At 36.1% G+C, this 18,917-nt stretch overlaps 1 protein-coding gene across 2 annotated transcripts in view; it reads left to right on the top strand.

The window, feature by feature from the left end:
* Positions 1-18,917, top strand: part of LOC133581494 (CTD small phosphatase-like protein) — a 63,611-nt gene that overhangs the window by 28,317 nt on the left and 16,377 nt on the right. For both annotated transcript variants that reach the window (XM_061935518.2, XM_061935511.2), the window contains 2 exons: positions 127-228; positions 14,194-14,250. In XM_061935518.2, coding sequence (XP_061791502.1) covers positions 127-228; positions 14,194-14,250 — 159 coding nt within the window. The remainder of the gene's footprint in view (positions 1-126; positions 229-14,193; positions 14,251-18,917) is intronic.

Genomic DNA, 18,917 nt, shown 5'->3' with positions numbered 1-18,917 from the left:
CATTTCTGCTCATGAATGCATACTAAACGGTACCGGTATATTTCTTCTGCCAGTCTCGCATCTGCTCCTTCTCCCCCGCTCCCACTCGGCGTACATCTGACATTGTCTCGCCTGTCTTCCACGCAGCCACCAGCCAAGTACCTTCTGCCGGAGATGAAAATATCGGACTACGGTAAAAAGTGCGTCGTGATCGACTTGGACGAGACACTCGTGCACAGCTCATTCAAGGTAAGGTTTGAAGTCAGAAGGCCTGGTTTACTAAAGGTATGCGTGCTCTAAAACACTAAACAGTAATGTCTACACTAAGCCGAATAACCCCTTAAACCAGTGGTTCTTAACCTGGGTTTGATCGAACCCTAAGGGTTCGGCGGAGGTCAAAACACACCCGACTCATCGTGTAAATAAAAGCTTCTCCCTATCGGCGTATTACGGGTACGGCAACAGCAGAAGTCAGACTGATGTGCAGGTGTGTAATTTGTTGTGAGTTTATGCACTGTGTTGGTTTTGTTGTTTGAACAACGTGATGTTCATGCACGCTTCATTTTGTGCACCAGTAATAAAACATGGTAACACTTTAGTATGGGGAACATATTCACCATTAATTAGTTGCTTATTAACATGCAAATTAGTAACATATTGGCTCTTAACTAGTCATTATTGAGTACTTATTAATGCCTTATTCGGCATGGCCTTATTATAACCCTAACCCTGGCCCTAACCCTAACCAAATAACTCTAAATTAAGTCTTTATTACTTAGAATATGTTCCCCTAGTGTCCAAATAACTCTAAATTAAGTCTTTGTTACCGTATTTTTCGGACTATAAATCGCAGTTTTTTTCATAGTTTGGCCGGGTGTGCGTCTTATACTCAGGAGCGACTTATGTGTGAAATGATTAACACATTACCGTAAAATATCAAATAAAATTATTTATCTCATTCACGTAAGAGACTAGACCAGGGGTCGGCAACCCGCGGCTCCGGAGCCGCATGCGGCTCTTTGATCACTCTGATGCGGCTCGGCAGCTTACTTGCCGACCCCCCGATTTTCCCGGGAGACTTTCAGATTTCAATGCCTCTCGCAGAAAACTCCCGGGATTAATATTCTCCGATTTTCACACTTACAGTTATAATAAGGGCGTGCCATGATGGTACAGCATTTGATGCCCTCTACGATCTGTATTAGCAGAGTGCCAGCCCAACCCATTGTAATGCAGCATGCGTCTTCTGCTTACACAAGTACGTGACAGCAAGGCATACTTGGTCAACAGCCACACAGGTTGCACTGACGGTGACCATATAAAACAACTTTAACACTCTCACTAATAATGCGCCACACTTTGAACCAAAACCAAACAAGAATGACAAACACATTTCGGGAGAACATCTGCACCTTAACACAATACAAACACAACAGAACAAATACCCAGAGTCCCATACAGCCAGACTCTTCCGGGCTACATTATACACCCCTGCTACCACCAAAACCCGCCCCCACACCAACCCTGCTCCCTCACACATCAACCCCTTTGACTGGTAAAGGTTGCCGAACCCTGGACTAGACGTATAAGATTTCATGGGATTTAGCGATTAGAAGTGACAGATTGTTTGGTAAACTCATAGCATGTTCTATATGTTATAGTTATTTGAATGACTCTTACCATAATATGCTACGTTAACATACCAGGCACCTTCTCAGTTGGTTATTTATGCCTCTTATAACGTACACTTATTCAGCCTGTTGTTCACTATTCTTTATTTATTTTAAATTGCCTTTCAAATGTCTATTCTTGGTGTTGGCTTTTATCAAATACATTTCCCCAAAAAATGCGACTTATACTCCAGTGCGACTTATATGTTTTTTCCCTTCTTTATTATGCATTTTCGGCAGGTGCGACTTATACTCCGGAGCGACTTATACTCTGAAAAATATGGTACTTATTAATGCCTTATTCGGCATGGCCTTATTATAACTCTAACACTGGCCCTAACCAAATAACTCTCAATGAGGTCTTTGTTACTTAGAATATGTTCCCCTAGTGTCCAAAAAACTCTAAATTAAGTCTTTGTTACTTAGAATATGTTCCACTAGTGTCCAAAAAAACTCTAAATTAAGTCTTTGTTACTTAGAATTTGTTCCACTAGTGTCCAAATAACTCTAAATTAAGTCTTTGTTACTTAGAATATGTTCCCCTAGTGTCCAAATAACTCTAAATTAAGTCTTTGTTACTTAGAATATGTTCCCTTAGTGTCCAAAAAACTCTAAATGAAGTCTGTTACTTAGAATATGTTCCCCTACTGTCCAAAAAACTCTAAATTAAGTCTTTGTTACTTAGAATATGTTCCCCTAGTGTCCAAATAACTCTAAATTAAGTCTTTGTTACTTAGAATATGTTCCCCTAGTGTCCAAAAAACTCTAAATTAAGTCTTTGTTACTTAGAATATGTTCCCCTAGTGTCCAAAAAACTCTAAATTAAGTCTTTGTTACTTCGAATATGTTCCCCTAGTGTCCAAAAAACTCTAAATTAAGTCTTTGTTACTTAGAATATGTTCCCCTAGTGTCCAAAAAACTCTAAATTAAGTCTTTGTTACTTCGAATATGTTCCCCTAGTGTCCAAATAACTCTAAATTAAGTCTTTGTTACTTAGAATGTTCCCTTAGTGTCCAAAAAACTCTAAATGAAGTCTTTGTTACTTAGAATATGTTCCCCTAGTGTCCAAAAAAACTCTAAATTAAGTCTTTGTTACTTAGAATATGTTCCCCTAGTGTCCAAATAACTCTAAATGAAGTCTTTGTTACTTAGAATATGTTCCCCTAGTGTCCAAATAATTCTAAATGAAGTCTTTGTTACTTAGAATATGTTCCCCTAGTGTCCAAATAACTCTAAATTAAGTCTTTGTTACTTAGAATATGTTCCCCTAGTGTCCAAAAAACTCTAAATTAAGTCTTTGTTACTGAGAATATGTTCCTCATACTAAAGTGTTACCAAAAACATATAACTTTGTCTTGAATTTGAAAAAAAAATAATTATATTTTTCACTAAAGAAGGGTTCGGTGAATGCGCATATGAAACTGGTGTGGTTGAACAAGGTGATGTTCATGCACGGTTCATTTTGTGCACCAGTAATAAAACATGGTAACACTTTAGTATGGGGAACATATTCACCATTAATTAGTTGCTTATTAACATGCAAATGAGTAACATATTGTCTCTTAACTAGTCACTATTAAGTACCGTATTTTTCGGAGTATAAGTCGCTCCGGAGTATAAGTCGCACCTGCCGAAAATGCATAATAAAGAAGGAAAAAAACATATATAAGTCGCACTGGAGTATAAGTCGCATTTTTGGGGGAAATGTATTTGATAAAAGCCAACACCAAGAATAGACATTTGAAAGGCAATTTAAAATAAATAAAGAATAGTGAACAACAGGCTGAATAAGTGTACGTTATATGAGGCATAAATAACCAACTGGTATGTTAACGTAACATATTATGGTAAGAGTCATTCAAATAACTATAACATATAGAACATGCTATACGTTTACCAAACAATCTGTCACTCCTCATCGCTAAATCCCATGAAATCTTATATGTCTAGGCCAGGGGTAGGGAACCTATGGCTCTAGGGCCAGATGTGGCTCTTTTGATGACCGCATCTGGCTCTCAGATAAATCTTAGCCGACATTACTTAACAGGATAAGTAATGAATAATTCCGCTGGTAATCACAGTGTTAAAAATAAGGTTGAAAATACAAAACGTTCTCATGCATTTTAATCCATCCATCCGTTTTCTACCGCACCTGTTCAAGAAGTTGCATCAATGGTAAGAAGTATTTTAATTATTATTGGTAAGTTTCAGAATAACAATGTTATTAAAAAGAATAAGAGACTTATCATACTCATATCATATCAAAAAATGTTGGTCTTACTTAAAAATGCACACATTTAGTTGTATTCAGTGTTAAAAAATATTATATGGCTCTCATGGAAATACATTTCTTGGCTCTCTCAGCCAAAAAGGTTCCCGACCCCTGGTCTAGTCTCTTACGTGAATGAGCTAAATAATATTATTTGATATTTTACGCTAATGTGTTAATAATTTCACACATAAGTCGCTCCTGAGTATAAGTCGCACCCCCGGCCAAACTATGAAAAAAAACTGCGACTTATAGTCCGAAAAATACGGTATTTGCCGTTTTCCTCGACGGCCAGGTAATACAAAGCACACGCTAACTTTTTTATCACATCCACGGGAGCTGGCATTCTTGTTGTCTCTCCTTCGACAAATGGACAAAGTTTTTCGCTATGTAGAAACACAGCTGACCCGGCGGGACATTGGAAAGTTTTCTTGCTGTCTGAGAAGTGTTGTATCCCAAATAGCTGCAATGGCTTTCTTTTAAGGTATTCATGTGGGATTACCACAAGTGTCTGTACATGTAGAAGAAGGAGAAACACGGGCATGTCTGCATGACTCGCCTTCATATTTCCAGTGGTTAGCGCCGAGTTACGAAACCGCTTTATTGTGAAGCTGGCTGTGGCGCGTTCTTTCTGATGTCACTTCCTGTGTGGGGCGCGGTCTTTCTGGCGTCACTTCCTCTCCGAACTCACTTTGTAAACGATCAATAAGTCCATAAAAAGCTAAGTGCCGGAGATTCAAGAATTACACGGCTGACTTACCCGTGTAAAAATGTGTCCGAGGAGGGGGACCTTAAACAAAGGTTTGGTGTGGCTGAAACGGGGCTTAGGCTAAATAATTATTCATTTAAGGGGTTAAACGAATTAGTGTAGACATGGCCTAAATCACTGAAAAATCAGTCATTGAAAAATTCCAACACCATCCATTTCAACTCCTTCAGAACATTCAAGTCTTTTAACATTTTCCAAAAAAATTCCCGCTTTTCCCGAAATGTCCATGAAATTCCCATTAAAATGAATAAGACATTTTTCAAAGTTCCACAATTCCCACACTTTTCATCCAATTCAAACTGTTCCAACTTCAAAAATATTTAGCCAGTTCAAAATTGTGTGCTCTCCTTCAACAATTAAAAAAAAAAAATCCCGAATTTCCAAGAATTCCCAGTTTTCAGGGACATTATCCCCATTCAAAATGAATTGTCTGTTTTTTAAACTTCCACAATTCGCACATTTTTCAACCTATTCAAACCATTCCACCTTCAACACATTCCACTCATCCAATAACACTTTCCCAAGTTCCAAACCATTCCACCGTCAAAATATTCCACTCATCCTGCACATTCAAACTGTCATTTTTCCCTTTTGTTTGGCGACTACTCCTTCCACATTTTTCAACCCACTTCAACTGTTCCACCGTCCAAACATTCCTCTTAATCAGGACCAAAAACTTAGTTGTTTTTTGAACTGGAAAGATTCCCGGTTTTCCCGCAATTCCTGGGATTCTAATACCATTTCTCAATTAAAAATGTTACTACTTCAACATTTCTTGACCGATTTGAAAAATTCCAACACTAACCATTTCAACTCATTCAGACCATTCAAGTTGATTTTTTTTACCATATTCCCAAAAATTCCCAAATTTCCATGAAATTCCCATTGAAAAGAATGGGACATTTTTCAAAGTTCCACAATTCCCACATTTTTCATCCAATTCAAACTGTTCCAACTTCAAAATATTCAGCCAGTTCAAAATTGTGTGCTCTCCTTCAACAGTTTGAAAAAAAATTCCCGGATTTCCAAGAATTCCCAGTTTTCAAGGGCATTATCCCCATTCAAAATGAATTGTACATTTTTAAAACTTTTTTCAACGCACATTTTTCAACCGATTCCAACCATTCCACCTTCACCATATTCCACTCATCCTGCACGTTCAAACTATCATTTTTCTACTACTCCTTCCACATTTTTCAACCCACTTCAACCGTTCCACCGTCCAAACATTCCTCTCAATCAGGAAAAAAAACTGTTGTTTTTTGAATTGGAAAAATTCCCGGTTTTCTCGCAATTCCTGGAATTCTAATACCATTTCTCAATTAAAAATGTTACTACTTCAACTTTTCTTGACCGATTCGAAAAATTCCAACACCAACCATTTCAACTCATTCAGACCATTCAAGTTTGTTTTTTTACCATTTACCCCAAAATTCCCAAATTCCCATTGAAAAGAATGGGACATTTTTCAAAGTTCCACAATTCCCCCAGTTTTCATCCAATTCAAACTGTTCCAACTTCAAAATATTCAGCCAGTTCAAAATTGTGTGCTCTCCTTCAACAATTAAAAAAAAAATTCCCGGATTTCAAAGAATTCTCAGTTTTCAGGGACATTATCCCCATTCAAAATGAATTGTACATTTTTAAAACTTTTTTCAACGCACATTTTTCAACCGATTCCAACTATTTCACCTTCACCATATTCCACTCATCCTGCACATTCAAACCGTCATTTTTCCAAGTTCCAAAAAATTCCAGGAGTTCGCAGAATTCCCTTTTTTTTTTTTGGACGACTACTCCTTCCACATTTTTCAACCGTTCCACCGTCCAAACATTCCTCTTAATTGGGAAAAAAAACGAAGTTGTTTTTTGAATTGGAAAAATTCCCGGTTTTCCCGAAATTCCTGGAATTCCTTAACATTTCTCAATTAAAAATGTTACTACTTCAACATTTCTTGACCGATTTCAAAAATTCCAACACCAACCATTTCAACTCATTCAGACCATTCAAGTTTTTTACCATTTTCCCAAAAATTCCCAAATTTCCATGAAATTTTCATTGAAAAGAATGGAACATTTTTCAAAGTTCCACAATTCCCCCAGTTTTCATCCAATTCAAACTGTTCCAACTTCAAAATATTCAGCCATTTTTCAACCGTTCCACCGTCCAAACATTCCTCTTAATCGGGACAAAAAACTAAGTTGTTTTTTGAATTGGAAAAATTCCCGGTTTTCACGAAATTCCTGGAATTCCTTAATAACATTTCTCAATTACAATGTTACTATTTCAACATTTCTTGACCGATTTGAAAAATTCCAACACCAACCATTTCAACTCATTCAGACCATTCAAGTATTTTACCATTTTCCCAAAAATTCCCAAATTTCCATGAAATTTTCATTGAAAAGAATGGAACATTTTTCAAAGTTCCACAATTCCCCCAGTTTTCATCCAATTCAAACTGTTCCAACTTCAAAATATTCAGCCATTTTTCAACCGTTCCACCGTCCAAACATTCCTCTTAATCGGGACAAAAAACTAAGTTGTTTTTTGAATTGGAAAAATTCCCGGTTTTCACGAAATTCCTGGAATTCCTTAATAACATTTCTCAATTACAATGTTACTATTTCAACATTTCTTGACCGATTTGAAAAATTCCAACACCAACCATTTCAACTCATTCAGACCATTCAAGTTTTTTTTTTTTTTTACCATTTTCTCAAAAATTCCCAAATTTCCATGAAATTTTCACTGAAAAGAATGGGACAGTTTTCAAAGTTCCACAATTCCCACAGTTTTCATCCAATTCAAACTGTTCCAACTTCAAAATATTCAGCCAGTTCAAAATTGTGTGCTCTCCTTCAACAATTTTTAAAAAAAATTCCCAGAATTCCCAGTTTTCAGGGACATTATCCCCATTTAAAATGAATTGTACATTTTTCAACCGATTCCAACCATTCCACCTTCACCATATTCCACTCATCCTGCACGTTCAAACTATCATCCTTGCACATTTTTCAACCCACTTCAACCGTTCCACCGTCCAAACATTCCTCTTAATCAGGACAACAAACTAAGTTGTTTTTTGAATTGGAAAAATTCCCGGTTTTCCCGGAATTCCTTAACATTTCTCAACATTTCTTGACCGGTTCGAAAAATTCCAACACCAACCATTTCAACTCATTCAGACCATTTAAGTTTTTTACTATTTTCCCAAAAATTCCCAAATTTCCATGAAATTCCCATTAAAAAGAATGGGACATTTTTCAAAGTTCCACAATTCTCCCAGTTTTCATCCAATTCAAACTGTTCCAACTTCAAAATATTCAGCCAGTTCAAAATTGTGTGCTCTCCTTCAACAATTTAAAAAAAAATTCCCGGATTTCCAAGAATTCCCAGATTTCAGGGGCATTATCCCCATTCAAAATGAATTGTACATTTTTGAAACTTTTTTCAACGCACATTTTTCAACTGATTCCAACCATTCCACCTTCACCATATTCCACTCATCCTGCGCGTTCAAACTATCATTTTTCCAAGTTCCAAAAAATTCCAGAAGTTCGCAGAATTCCCTTTTTTTTGGACGACTACTCCTTCCACATTTTTCAACCCACTTCAACCGTTCCACCGTCCAAACATTCCTCTTAATCAGGACAAAAAACTATGTTGTTTTTTGAATTGGAAAAATTCCCGATTTTCACGAAATTCCTGGAATTCCTTAATAACATTTCTCAATTAAAAATGTTACTCCTTCAACATTTCTTGACCGATTCGAAAAATTTCAACACCAACCATTTCAACTCATTCAGACCATTGAAGTTTTTTTTTTTTACCATTTATGCCAAAATTCCCAAATTTCCATGAAATTCCCATTGAAAATAATGGGACATTTTTCAAAGTTCCACAATTCCATCCAATTCAAACTGTTCCAACTTCAAAATATTCAGCCAGTTCAAAATTGTGTGCTCTCCTTCAACAATTAAAAAAAAAATTCCCGGATTTCCAAGAATTCCCAGTTTTCAGGGACATTATCCCCATTCAAAATGAATTGTACATTTTTCAACCGATTCCAACCATTCCACCTTCACCATATTCCACTCATCCTGCACGTTCAAACTATAATTTTTCTACTACTCCTTCCACATTTTTCAACCCACTTCAACCGTTCCACCGTCCAAACATTCCTCTTAATCAGGACAACAAACTAAGTTGTTTTTTGAATTGGAAAAATTCCCGGTTTTCCCGAAATTCCTGGAATTCCTTAACATTTCTCAACATTTCTTGACCGATTCGAAAAATTCCAACACCAACGATTTCAACTCATTCAGACCATTCAAGTTTTTTACGATTTTCCCCCAAATTCCCAAATTTCCATGAAGTTCCCATTAAAAAGAATGGGACATTTTTCAAAGTTCCACAATTTCCCACATTTTTCATCCAATTCAAACTGTTCCAACTTCAAAATATTCAGCCAGTTCAAAATTGTGTGCTCTCCTTCAACAATTAAAAAAAAAATCCCGGATTTCCAAGAATTCCCAGTTTTCAGGGACATTATCCCCATTCAAAATGAATTGTACATTTTTCAACCGATTCCAACCATTCCACCTACACCATATTCCACTCATCCTGCACGTTCAAACTATCATCCTTGCACATTTTTCAACCCACTTCAACCGTTCCACCGTCCAAACATTCCTCTTAATCAGGACAACAAACTAAGTTGTTTTTTGAATTGGAAAAATTCCCGGTTATCCCGGAATTCCTTAACATTTCTCAACATTTCTTGACCGATTCGAAAAATTCCAACACCAACCATTTCAACTCATTCAGACCATTTAAGTTTTTTACTACCGGTATGTTCCCAAAAATTCCCAAATTTCCATGAAATTCCCATTAAAAAGAATGGGACATTTTTCAAAGTTCCACAATTCCCCCAGTTTTCATCCAATTCAAACTGTTCCAACTTCAAAATATTCAGCCAGTTCAAAATTGTGTGCTCTCCCTCAACAATTAAAAAAAGAATTCCCGGATTTCCAAGAATTCCCAGATTTCAGGGGCATTATCCCCATTCAAAATGAATTGTACATTTTTGAAACTTTTTTCAACGCACATTTTTCAACTGATTCCAACCATTCCACCTTCACCATATTCCACTCATCCTGCACGTTCAAACTATCATTTTTCCAAGTTCCAAAAAATTCCAGAAGTTCGCAGAATTCCCTTTTTTTTGGACGACTACTCCTTCCACATTTTTCAACCCACTTCAACCGTTCCACCGTCCAAACATTCCTCTTAATCAGGACAAAAAACTAAGTTGTTTTTTGAATTGGAAAAATTCCCGGTTTTCACGAAATTCCTGGAATTCCTTAATAACATTTCTCAATTAAAAATGTTACTCCTTCAACATTTCTTGACCGATTCGAAAAATTTCAACACCAACCATTTCAACTCATTCAGACCATTGACGTTTTTTGTTTTTTTTTACCATTTACCCCAAAATTCCCAAATTTCCATGAAATTCCCATTGAAAATAATGGGACATTTTTCAAAGTTCCACAATTCCATCCAATTCAAACTGTTCCAACTTCAAAATATTCAGCCAGTTCAAAATTGTGTGCTCTCCTTCAACAATTTAAAAAAAAATTCCCGGATTTCCAAGAATTCCTAGTTTTCAGGGATATTATCCCCATTCAAAATGAATTGTACATTTTTCAACCGATTCCAACCATTCCACCTTCACCATATTCCACTCATCCTGCACGTTCAAACTATCATTTTTCTACTACTCCTTCCACATTTTTCAACACACTTCAACCGTTCCACCGTCCAAACATTCCTTTTAATCAGGACAACAAACTAAGTTGTTTTTTTAATTGGAAAAATTCCCGGTTTTCCCGAAATTCCAGGAATTCCTTAACATTTCTCAACATTTCTTGACCGATTTGAAAAATTCCAACACCAACCATTTCAACTCTTTCAGACCATTCAAGTTTTTTACTATTTTCCCCAAAATTCCCAAATTTCCATGAAATTCCCATTAAAAAGAATGGGACATTTTTCAAAGTTCCACAATTCCCACATTTTTCATCCAATTCAAACTGTTCCAACTTCAAAATATTCAGCCAGTTCAAAATTGTGTGCTCTCCTTCAACAATTTAAAAAAAATTCCCGGATTTCCAAGAATTCCCAGTTTTCAGGGACATTATCCCCATTCAAAATGAATTGTACATTTTTAAAACTTTTTTCAACGCACATTTTTCAACGGAATCCAACTATTTCACCTTCACCATATTCCACTCATCCTGCACGTTCAAACTATAATTTTTCCAAGTTCCAAAAAATTCCAGGAGTTCGCAGAATTCCCTTTTTTTTTTTTGGACGACTACTCCTTCCACATTTTTCAACCGTTCCACCGTCCAAACATTCCTCTTAATTGGGACAAAAAACAAAGTTGTTTTTTGAATTGGAAAAATTCCCGGTTTTCACGAAATTCCTGGAATTCCTTAATAACATTTCTCAATTACAATGTTATTATTTCAACATTTCTTGACCGATTTGAAAAATTCCAACACCAACCATTTCAACTCATTCAGACCATTCAAGTTTTTTTTTTTTTTTTACCATTTACCCCAAAATTCCAAAATTTCCATGAAATTCCCATTGAAAAGAATGGGACATTTTTCAAAGTTCCACAATTCCCCCAGTTTTCATCCAATTCAAACTGTTCCAACTTCAAAATATTCAGCCAGTTCAAAATTGTGTGCTCTCCTTCAACAATTTAAAAAAAATTCCCGGATTTCCAAGAATTCCCAGTTTTCAGGGACATTATCCCCATTCAAAATGAATTGTACATTTTTAAAACTTTTTTCAACGCACATTTTTCAACCGATTCCAACTATTTCACCTTCACCATATTCCACTCATCCTGCACATTCAAACCGTCATTTTTCCAAGTTCCAAAAAATTCCAGGAGTTCGCAGAATCCTTTTTTTTTTGGACGACTACTCCTTCCACATTTTTCAACCGTTCCACCGTCCAAACATTCCTCTTAATTGGGGAAAAAAACGAAGTTGTTTTTGGAATTGGAAAAATTCCCGGTTTTCCCGAAATTCCTGGAATTCCTTAACATTTCTCAATTAAAAATGTTACTACTTCAACATTTCTTGACCGATTTCAAAAATTCCAACACCAACCATTTCAACTCATTCAGACCATTCAAGTATTTTACCATTTTCCCAAAAATTCCCAAATTTCCATGAAATTTTCATTGAAAAGAATGGAACATTTTTCAAAGTTCCACAATTCCCCCAGTTTTCATCCAATTCAAACTGTTCCAACTTCAAAATATTCAGCCAGTTCAAAATTGTGTGCTCTCCTTCAACAATTTAAAAAAAAATTCCCGGATTTCCAAGAATTCCCAGTTTTCAGGGGCATTATCCTCATTCAAAATGAATTTTACATTTTTTAAACTTTTTTCAACGCACATTTTTCAACCGATTCCAACCATTCCACCTTCACCATATTCCACTCATCCTGCACGTTCAAACTATCATTTTTCTACTACTCCTTCCACATATTTCAACCCACTTCAACCGTTCCACCGTCCAAACATTCCTCTTAATCAGGACAACAAACTAAGTTGTTTTTTGAATTGGAAAAATTCCCGGTTTTCCCGGAATTCCTGGAATTCCTTAACATTTCTCAACATTTCTTGACCGATTCGAAAAATTCCAACACCAACCATTTCAACTCATTCAGACCATTCAAGTTTTTTTTTTACCATTTACCCCAAAATTCCCAAATTTCCTTGAAATTCCCATTGAAAAGAATGGGACATTTTTCAAAGTTCCACAATTCCCCTAGTTTTCATCCAATTCAAACTGTTCCAACTTCAAAATATTCAGCCAGTTCAAAATTGTGTGCTCTCCTTCAACAATTAAAAAAAAAAATTCCCGGATTTCCAAGAATTCCCAGTTTTCAGGGACATTATCCCCATTCAAAATGAATTGTACATTTTTAAAACTTTTTTCAACGCACATTTTTCAACCGATTCCAACTACCGGTATTTCACCTTCACCATATTCCACTCATCCTGCACATTCAAACCGTCATTTTTCCAAGTTCCAAAAAATTCCAGGAGTTCGCAGAATTCTCTTTTTTTTTTTTTTGACGACTACTCCTTCCACATTTTTCAACCGTTCCACCGTCCAAACATTCCTCTTAATTGGGAAAAAAAAACGAAGTTGTTTTTTGAATTGGAAAAATTCCCGGTTTTCCCGAAATTCCTGGAATTCCTTAATAACATTTCTCAATTAAAAATGTTACTACTTCAACATTTCTTGACCGATTTGAAAAATTCCATCACCAACCATTTCAACTCATCCAGACCATTCAAGTTTTTTACGATTTTCCCCAAAATTCCCAAATTTCCATGAAGTTCCCATTAAAAAGAATGGGACATTTTTCAAAGTTACACAATTTCCCACATTTTTCATCCAATTCAAACTGTTCCAACTTCAAAATATTCAGCCAGTTCAAAATTGTGTGCTCTCCTTCAACAATTAAGAAAAAAATTCCCGGATTTCCAAGAATTCCCAGTTTTCAGGGACATTATCCCCATTCAAAATTAATTGTCCATTTTTAAAACTTTTTTCAAAGCACATTTTTCAACCAATTCCACCTTCAACACATACCACTCATCCAACTAACACTTTCCCAAGTTCCAAACCAAATTCCGTTTTTTCCTGGAAATTCAAACTCTTCAACATTGAAACCATTCCAACATTGAAACTATTCTTACATTCATACTACATTCTGTCAGCATTACAATTGTACACACAGTCTTAGTAAATCGCATGCAACAGGCCCACTAATAGTACATGCTATTTTATAGATTGCAGACGCTGTTCAGCGTGAGGTATTTAGATCTTAGTAAATCAGGCACAGGTGTGTCTATATATATATGCGTGTATGTTTGAGTGCAGACAGCGAGCTGATACATTCTGTTAGAAAGGCACAGTGTCCCCGCTGAAAACATTCCTGCTGAAATCCAATTTGTCTACTGAAAGAAAGGATTGTATTCCCTAAAATATCACTTAAATAAGATCTCCCAAGTGCATTTTCCAGAGCATAATTTGCCTTTCTTTCTAGTTAAAGTTATGTTAAATCAATTTTCTGACTGTGTCAACAGCTGGGAGAGCAGGAGGATGTGCTTTAGAAACATTACAGTGCTGACTTTACAAGTACACTAGGAAGATACCGAAAAAGCCGAGTTGACGTTTCTATCTTACATTTTTTTACCCTAATTGGTCCTTTAGCACTGCTTGAGGACACGTTAAGATTAGATTACTTGAGAGGCACTAAAGGGAACTATTTATTTTTTTGGCAGGGGAAAAAACCCAATCACTTTTGAGTTGTGGTATTCGTTGCGGGACCTCTGCTGGTCATCTTTGGTACTTGTATAAACAGTTGGGACTAACTTGCTGCCGTTTTTTTGTTCTCACAGCCAATCAGCAATGCAGACTTTATTGTTCCAGTGGAGATTGACGGCACAGTTCATCAGGTAACAACTTTCACCGCTAAGTTCTCTGACTTTGAGACAGGAGCGCTTCATTTATGCCTATGAGGAGATTCAGAAGGAATGGTTGTTATCCGATTCAAGTAATCCAGGATAGGCTGTGTTTATCCTGGTTGGCCTATTCACGATTACTTGCACTGGGTGGCAGCCTCACATTCAAAATGGATGAACGCTCAAACTGTAAGTGATTGTGTGCACTTTTCTTGGACCAAACATCATTAGGGATGGGTACCGTTCACATTTGAACCAGTACCTGAGAATCTATACCAGTACTTTTGTGTGTGTGTTAATAAATATTGTTGTGTTTTTATAACAAATCGACATTTAAAAATGAGCTGAGTATAACTATACAGGCCTCGAATTTTAACTTTTTAAGGTCAAGGCAAGTGTTGCCTTAAAGTAGGGCTCATATTTTAGTTAGAAGGGCACCAAGGCAAGCATTATTTTGAGGCAGGATATATATATATATATATATATATATATATATATATATATATATATATATATATATATATATATATATATATATATATATATATAATAATTTTGAAAGATGGCACCTGATGGCCATAAGACGTAACTGCACTTTTTCTCCATATAGATACAAATAGTGTTCATGTACGAGATCTCGGGCTGCCAATTATGGTCGAAGTAATAATTAAGATTATTGAACGTAATACCATCATGTCATTTGTAAGGTCTAATAAAAAGGCTATAACGTCTGAAGACAAATATTAGTTTTTCTTTTTTTAGATATGTCCGATAATGGCCTTTTTGCCGGTATCCGATATTCCGATATTGTCCAACTCTTAATTACCGATTCCGATATCAACCGGTATATACAGTTGTGGAATTAACACATTATTATGCCTAATTTTGTTGTGATGCCCTGCTGGATCCATTAAACAATGTAACATGGTTTTCCAAAATAAGAGAACAACTTCAACTCAAGCTATGGAAAAAAGTGCCAACATGGCACTGCCATATTTATTATTGAAGTCACAAATTGCTCTTTTTTTTTTAACATGCCTCAAAACAGCAGCTTGGAATTTGGGACATGCTCTCCCTGGGATAATCCTGATACCCACTACAACTATGGGAAGTACTATACTTTGACTTTCACAAAGTGCATTATTTTTTATTTGTTTTAAACATGCCTCAAAACAACAGCTACAAAAACAATGAAAGCACACAGCGTCAGTCCAGAGTGTACTAGAGTAATAAAGTAAACAAAAACATAGTCCTCATTTAGTGCAAGACTGCTTGGCATACTGTATAACAGGAAATTATAAACTGGGCTCACATCCATCTTCCGCTTGTATTCATCGTGTATCTCCTTATGATTCTTGAAGAGGTGGGAGATCTAATTGCTCGTATTAAAGGAAGACGTCTTGGTTCCTCCTCGCATAACCAACTTTTTGCAGTCATTGCAAATTGCCAGTTTTTTATCCGTCAGAGACACTTTAAAATAATCCCAAACCATAGACATGGTGTCGTTAGTCACGTCACAGAGCGAGCTCGCTTGTTAGCCACGGCTAACACTCTTGTTGTTGTTATGCTGCGCTCGCGGCGGTTTGATGAGGTCATCAAGCGTCGCCAGTAAACCTCTCATGCTGCAGTCGTCAACTCCTGTGTTGTGTGTGGGAGAGGGGAGAGGCTGCTGACTGGGAGACGCAACTGCTCTGTACTGCTCCCTACGTCCGTGTTTTACCGGATATGTACCGCTCCGTACAGCAGCGTTTTAAAAAGTCATTAATTTTACTTTTTGAAACCGATACCGATAATTTCCGATTTTACATTTTAAGCATTTATCGGACATCTCTAGTTTTTTTATTCTTTAATATCAACTTGTCAGCTTTTTGTCCTTACATGAAGCCTTTACCTCTATTTTTACATTTTGATAGATTAAGTTTTTTTTTGTGTGTAATTATTAGAATTTTTTAAGTTATTTACATTTATATGGGGATGCTGTATTGATCCGTTAAGAGTCATCCATTAAGTCCGTGTAGCTCGTCCGCCATGATTATCAAACCAAACGACGCTAGTGCGAATGCGCCTGACTTCGTGTTGCTGAAAATGCATTAATAAATACATTTTTTTGGTCATTAAAAAAATTGACGGTATTACTAACCGTAGAGAATTTTATCGCAAATTATCATTATGCCATGTACCGTTACATCCCGAGTCCATTAACAAGTAAAAAGTCAATGGCGGTCACAGCACGTTCTTGCTGCAAATGTTGGTCAAATTTTGGGCTTTACGGCGAAAGTCGAGGGCGGTCGCGGCAGTTACCATGGTTAAATTCGAGCCGTGCTATACTAGACTGACCATACGTCCTCTTTTCACTGGACATGTCCTCTTTTGCGGGGCTATCCGGGCGGAGTTTCTTAAATGCCTCAAATGTCCGGCATTTTGAGTTAGGGTTGCGTGTATTTTCATTGCACATTCAGGGTTAAGAAGGGGTTAAAAACAAAACAAATTGTGCACGCAGCAGCATTGGTGAGGGAGGGACAGAGACAGAGACACAGAGAGAGAGAGAGAGAGAGAGAGTTATGATAAACGCGCATGCGTCGCCAGGCTCTGCTTTTTATCCATAGATTTATCACATTTAATTTTTTATTATCTATAGCAGGGGTGTCAAAAGTGTGTCGCGGAGGCCATTTGCGGCCCACGGCACATTCTAAAAATACTATTAAAATAAACAAAAACATAACAAAAGTGAAATAAAAAAGTTTAAAGGTGAAATGTAATTTATTTAAAAGTTGCAATGTTGACTAATCAAACTGTTTTTTTTACTTTCAAACTGTCATTGCTCAAAACATAATATTGAATCAAAATCAATGTTATTATGAATTATTGACCTATCCAAGGTTCCCATTTCTTCACATCAAATATTCAACTAAGTAAAATATTTTTGGTGGAAGATTTTGCATATTTTGGTGTGTTTGCTATTAAAAACATATTTTTGCTTGACAAAAAATGGCGGAAAACAAACAAAAAAACATTAAAAAAAACTAAAACATTTTGAAATGAGGGATTGATCTGAAGTTGATTCAGAGATTTAAGCGTTGAATATAAAATGTATGTATGACCTGGCATACCATTATCATCATTTCATGACCCAAGCAAAATACTTTTTACACTTTTATACTGAAATAAATACACCTACAACTTATTAAATAAAAACTACCAGCAGCGGTAAAGTTCAGATCCATGAAGGAAAGAAGAAAGTGAATGAATGTTTATAACTGAATACATTTACATATGTATACAAATTTGTTATCTTTTTTTTTTTTTTTTTTTTTTTTTTAATGAATTAAGTAACATTTATGACATCCTTTTCCAAAACACAATATAGAAAGTGAGATATAACAGGATAATGCATACGTTTATTATTTGTTTTCAAAATGCTTGTTTGGAAAATTCCTGGCACCAACACAGGAGAAAAAATGCTTTATTTAAATAAATATAGTATTTATAAAACAAGTTCGAGTATCATTGGCAAATTTTCACCTAGTCCCGGCCTTGGTGTGCTGCCCGCATATATGTGTCCTCTTTTTGGGATTTCAGAATATGGTCAGCCTATGCTATACTATATCGTGTTTCTGATAGATATATATATATATATATATATATATAAATATATATATATATATCACATTTCTGAGGCTAATTTGCTCGTGTGACACGAAGTTGCAATTGCAGTTAGATGGCAGTTGTGTATAATTTATTGTGTGTTGGTCAGTTCAGACTTTGCTGTCGGTTGCGCCCCACAAAATGTTAATACTGTAATAATAATAATGAATTACATTTGTAACGCACTTTACATTTGTTAAAATCTCAAAGTGCTACAAAGTATTAAAAAAATAGAAAGTTAGAATATATAATAAAAAAATAAAAATAGAAATGAAATCATGACACACACTAGACCAGGGGTCGGCAACCCAAAATGTTGAAAGAGCCATATTGGACCAAAAATACAAAAACAAATCTGTCTGGAGCCGCAAAAAATTTTTTAAAGCCGTATTACATACAGATAGTGTGTCATGAGATATAAATTGAATTAAGAGGACTTAAAGGAAACTAAATGACCTCAAATATAGCTACAAATGAGGCACAATGATGCAATATGTACATATAGCTAGCCTAAATAGCATGTTAGCATCGATTAGCTTGCAGTCATGCAGTGACCAAATATGTCTGATTAGCACTCCACACAAGTCAATAACATCAACAAAACTCACCTTTGTGCATTCATGCACAGCGTTAAAAGTTTGGTGGACAAAATGAGACAGAAAAAGAAGTGGCATAAAACACGTCCTAGAAAGTTATACGGTACTAGTAAACAAACTACGGTGAGTTCAAGGACCGCCAAAATTAGTGGGACAAAACGGCGCTCGCCAAATACTCGAATCAGTGAAGCATGTTTAATACAAACAGTGGGCTTTATAACAATTGGGGAGGTTTGTCCTCCTTCAGAAACCATATTAACACATAAAATGTATTTTTTTCTTTTTTCATACATTTTCGAAAAAGCTCCAGAGAGCCACTAGGGCGGCGCTAAAGAGCCGCATGTGGCTCCAGAGCCGCGGGTTGCCGACCTCCGCACTAGACAAACATTAGATAAAACAGAAACATAGATAAAAATACAA

Source organism: Nerophis lumbriciformis, linkage group LG03 (genome assembly GCF_033978685.3).
Source record: "Nerophis lumbriciformis linkage group LG03, RoL_Nlum_v2.1, whole genome shotgun sequence".
NCBI classification, from domain to species: domain Eukaryota; kingdom Metazoa; phylum Chordata; class Actinopteri; order Syngnathiformes; family Syngnathidae; genus Nerophis; species Nerophis lumbriciformis.
The sequence above is the reverse complement of the archived record's forward strand: the minus strand, read 5'-3'. Positions and strand labels throughout refer to the sequence as shown.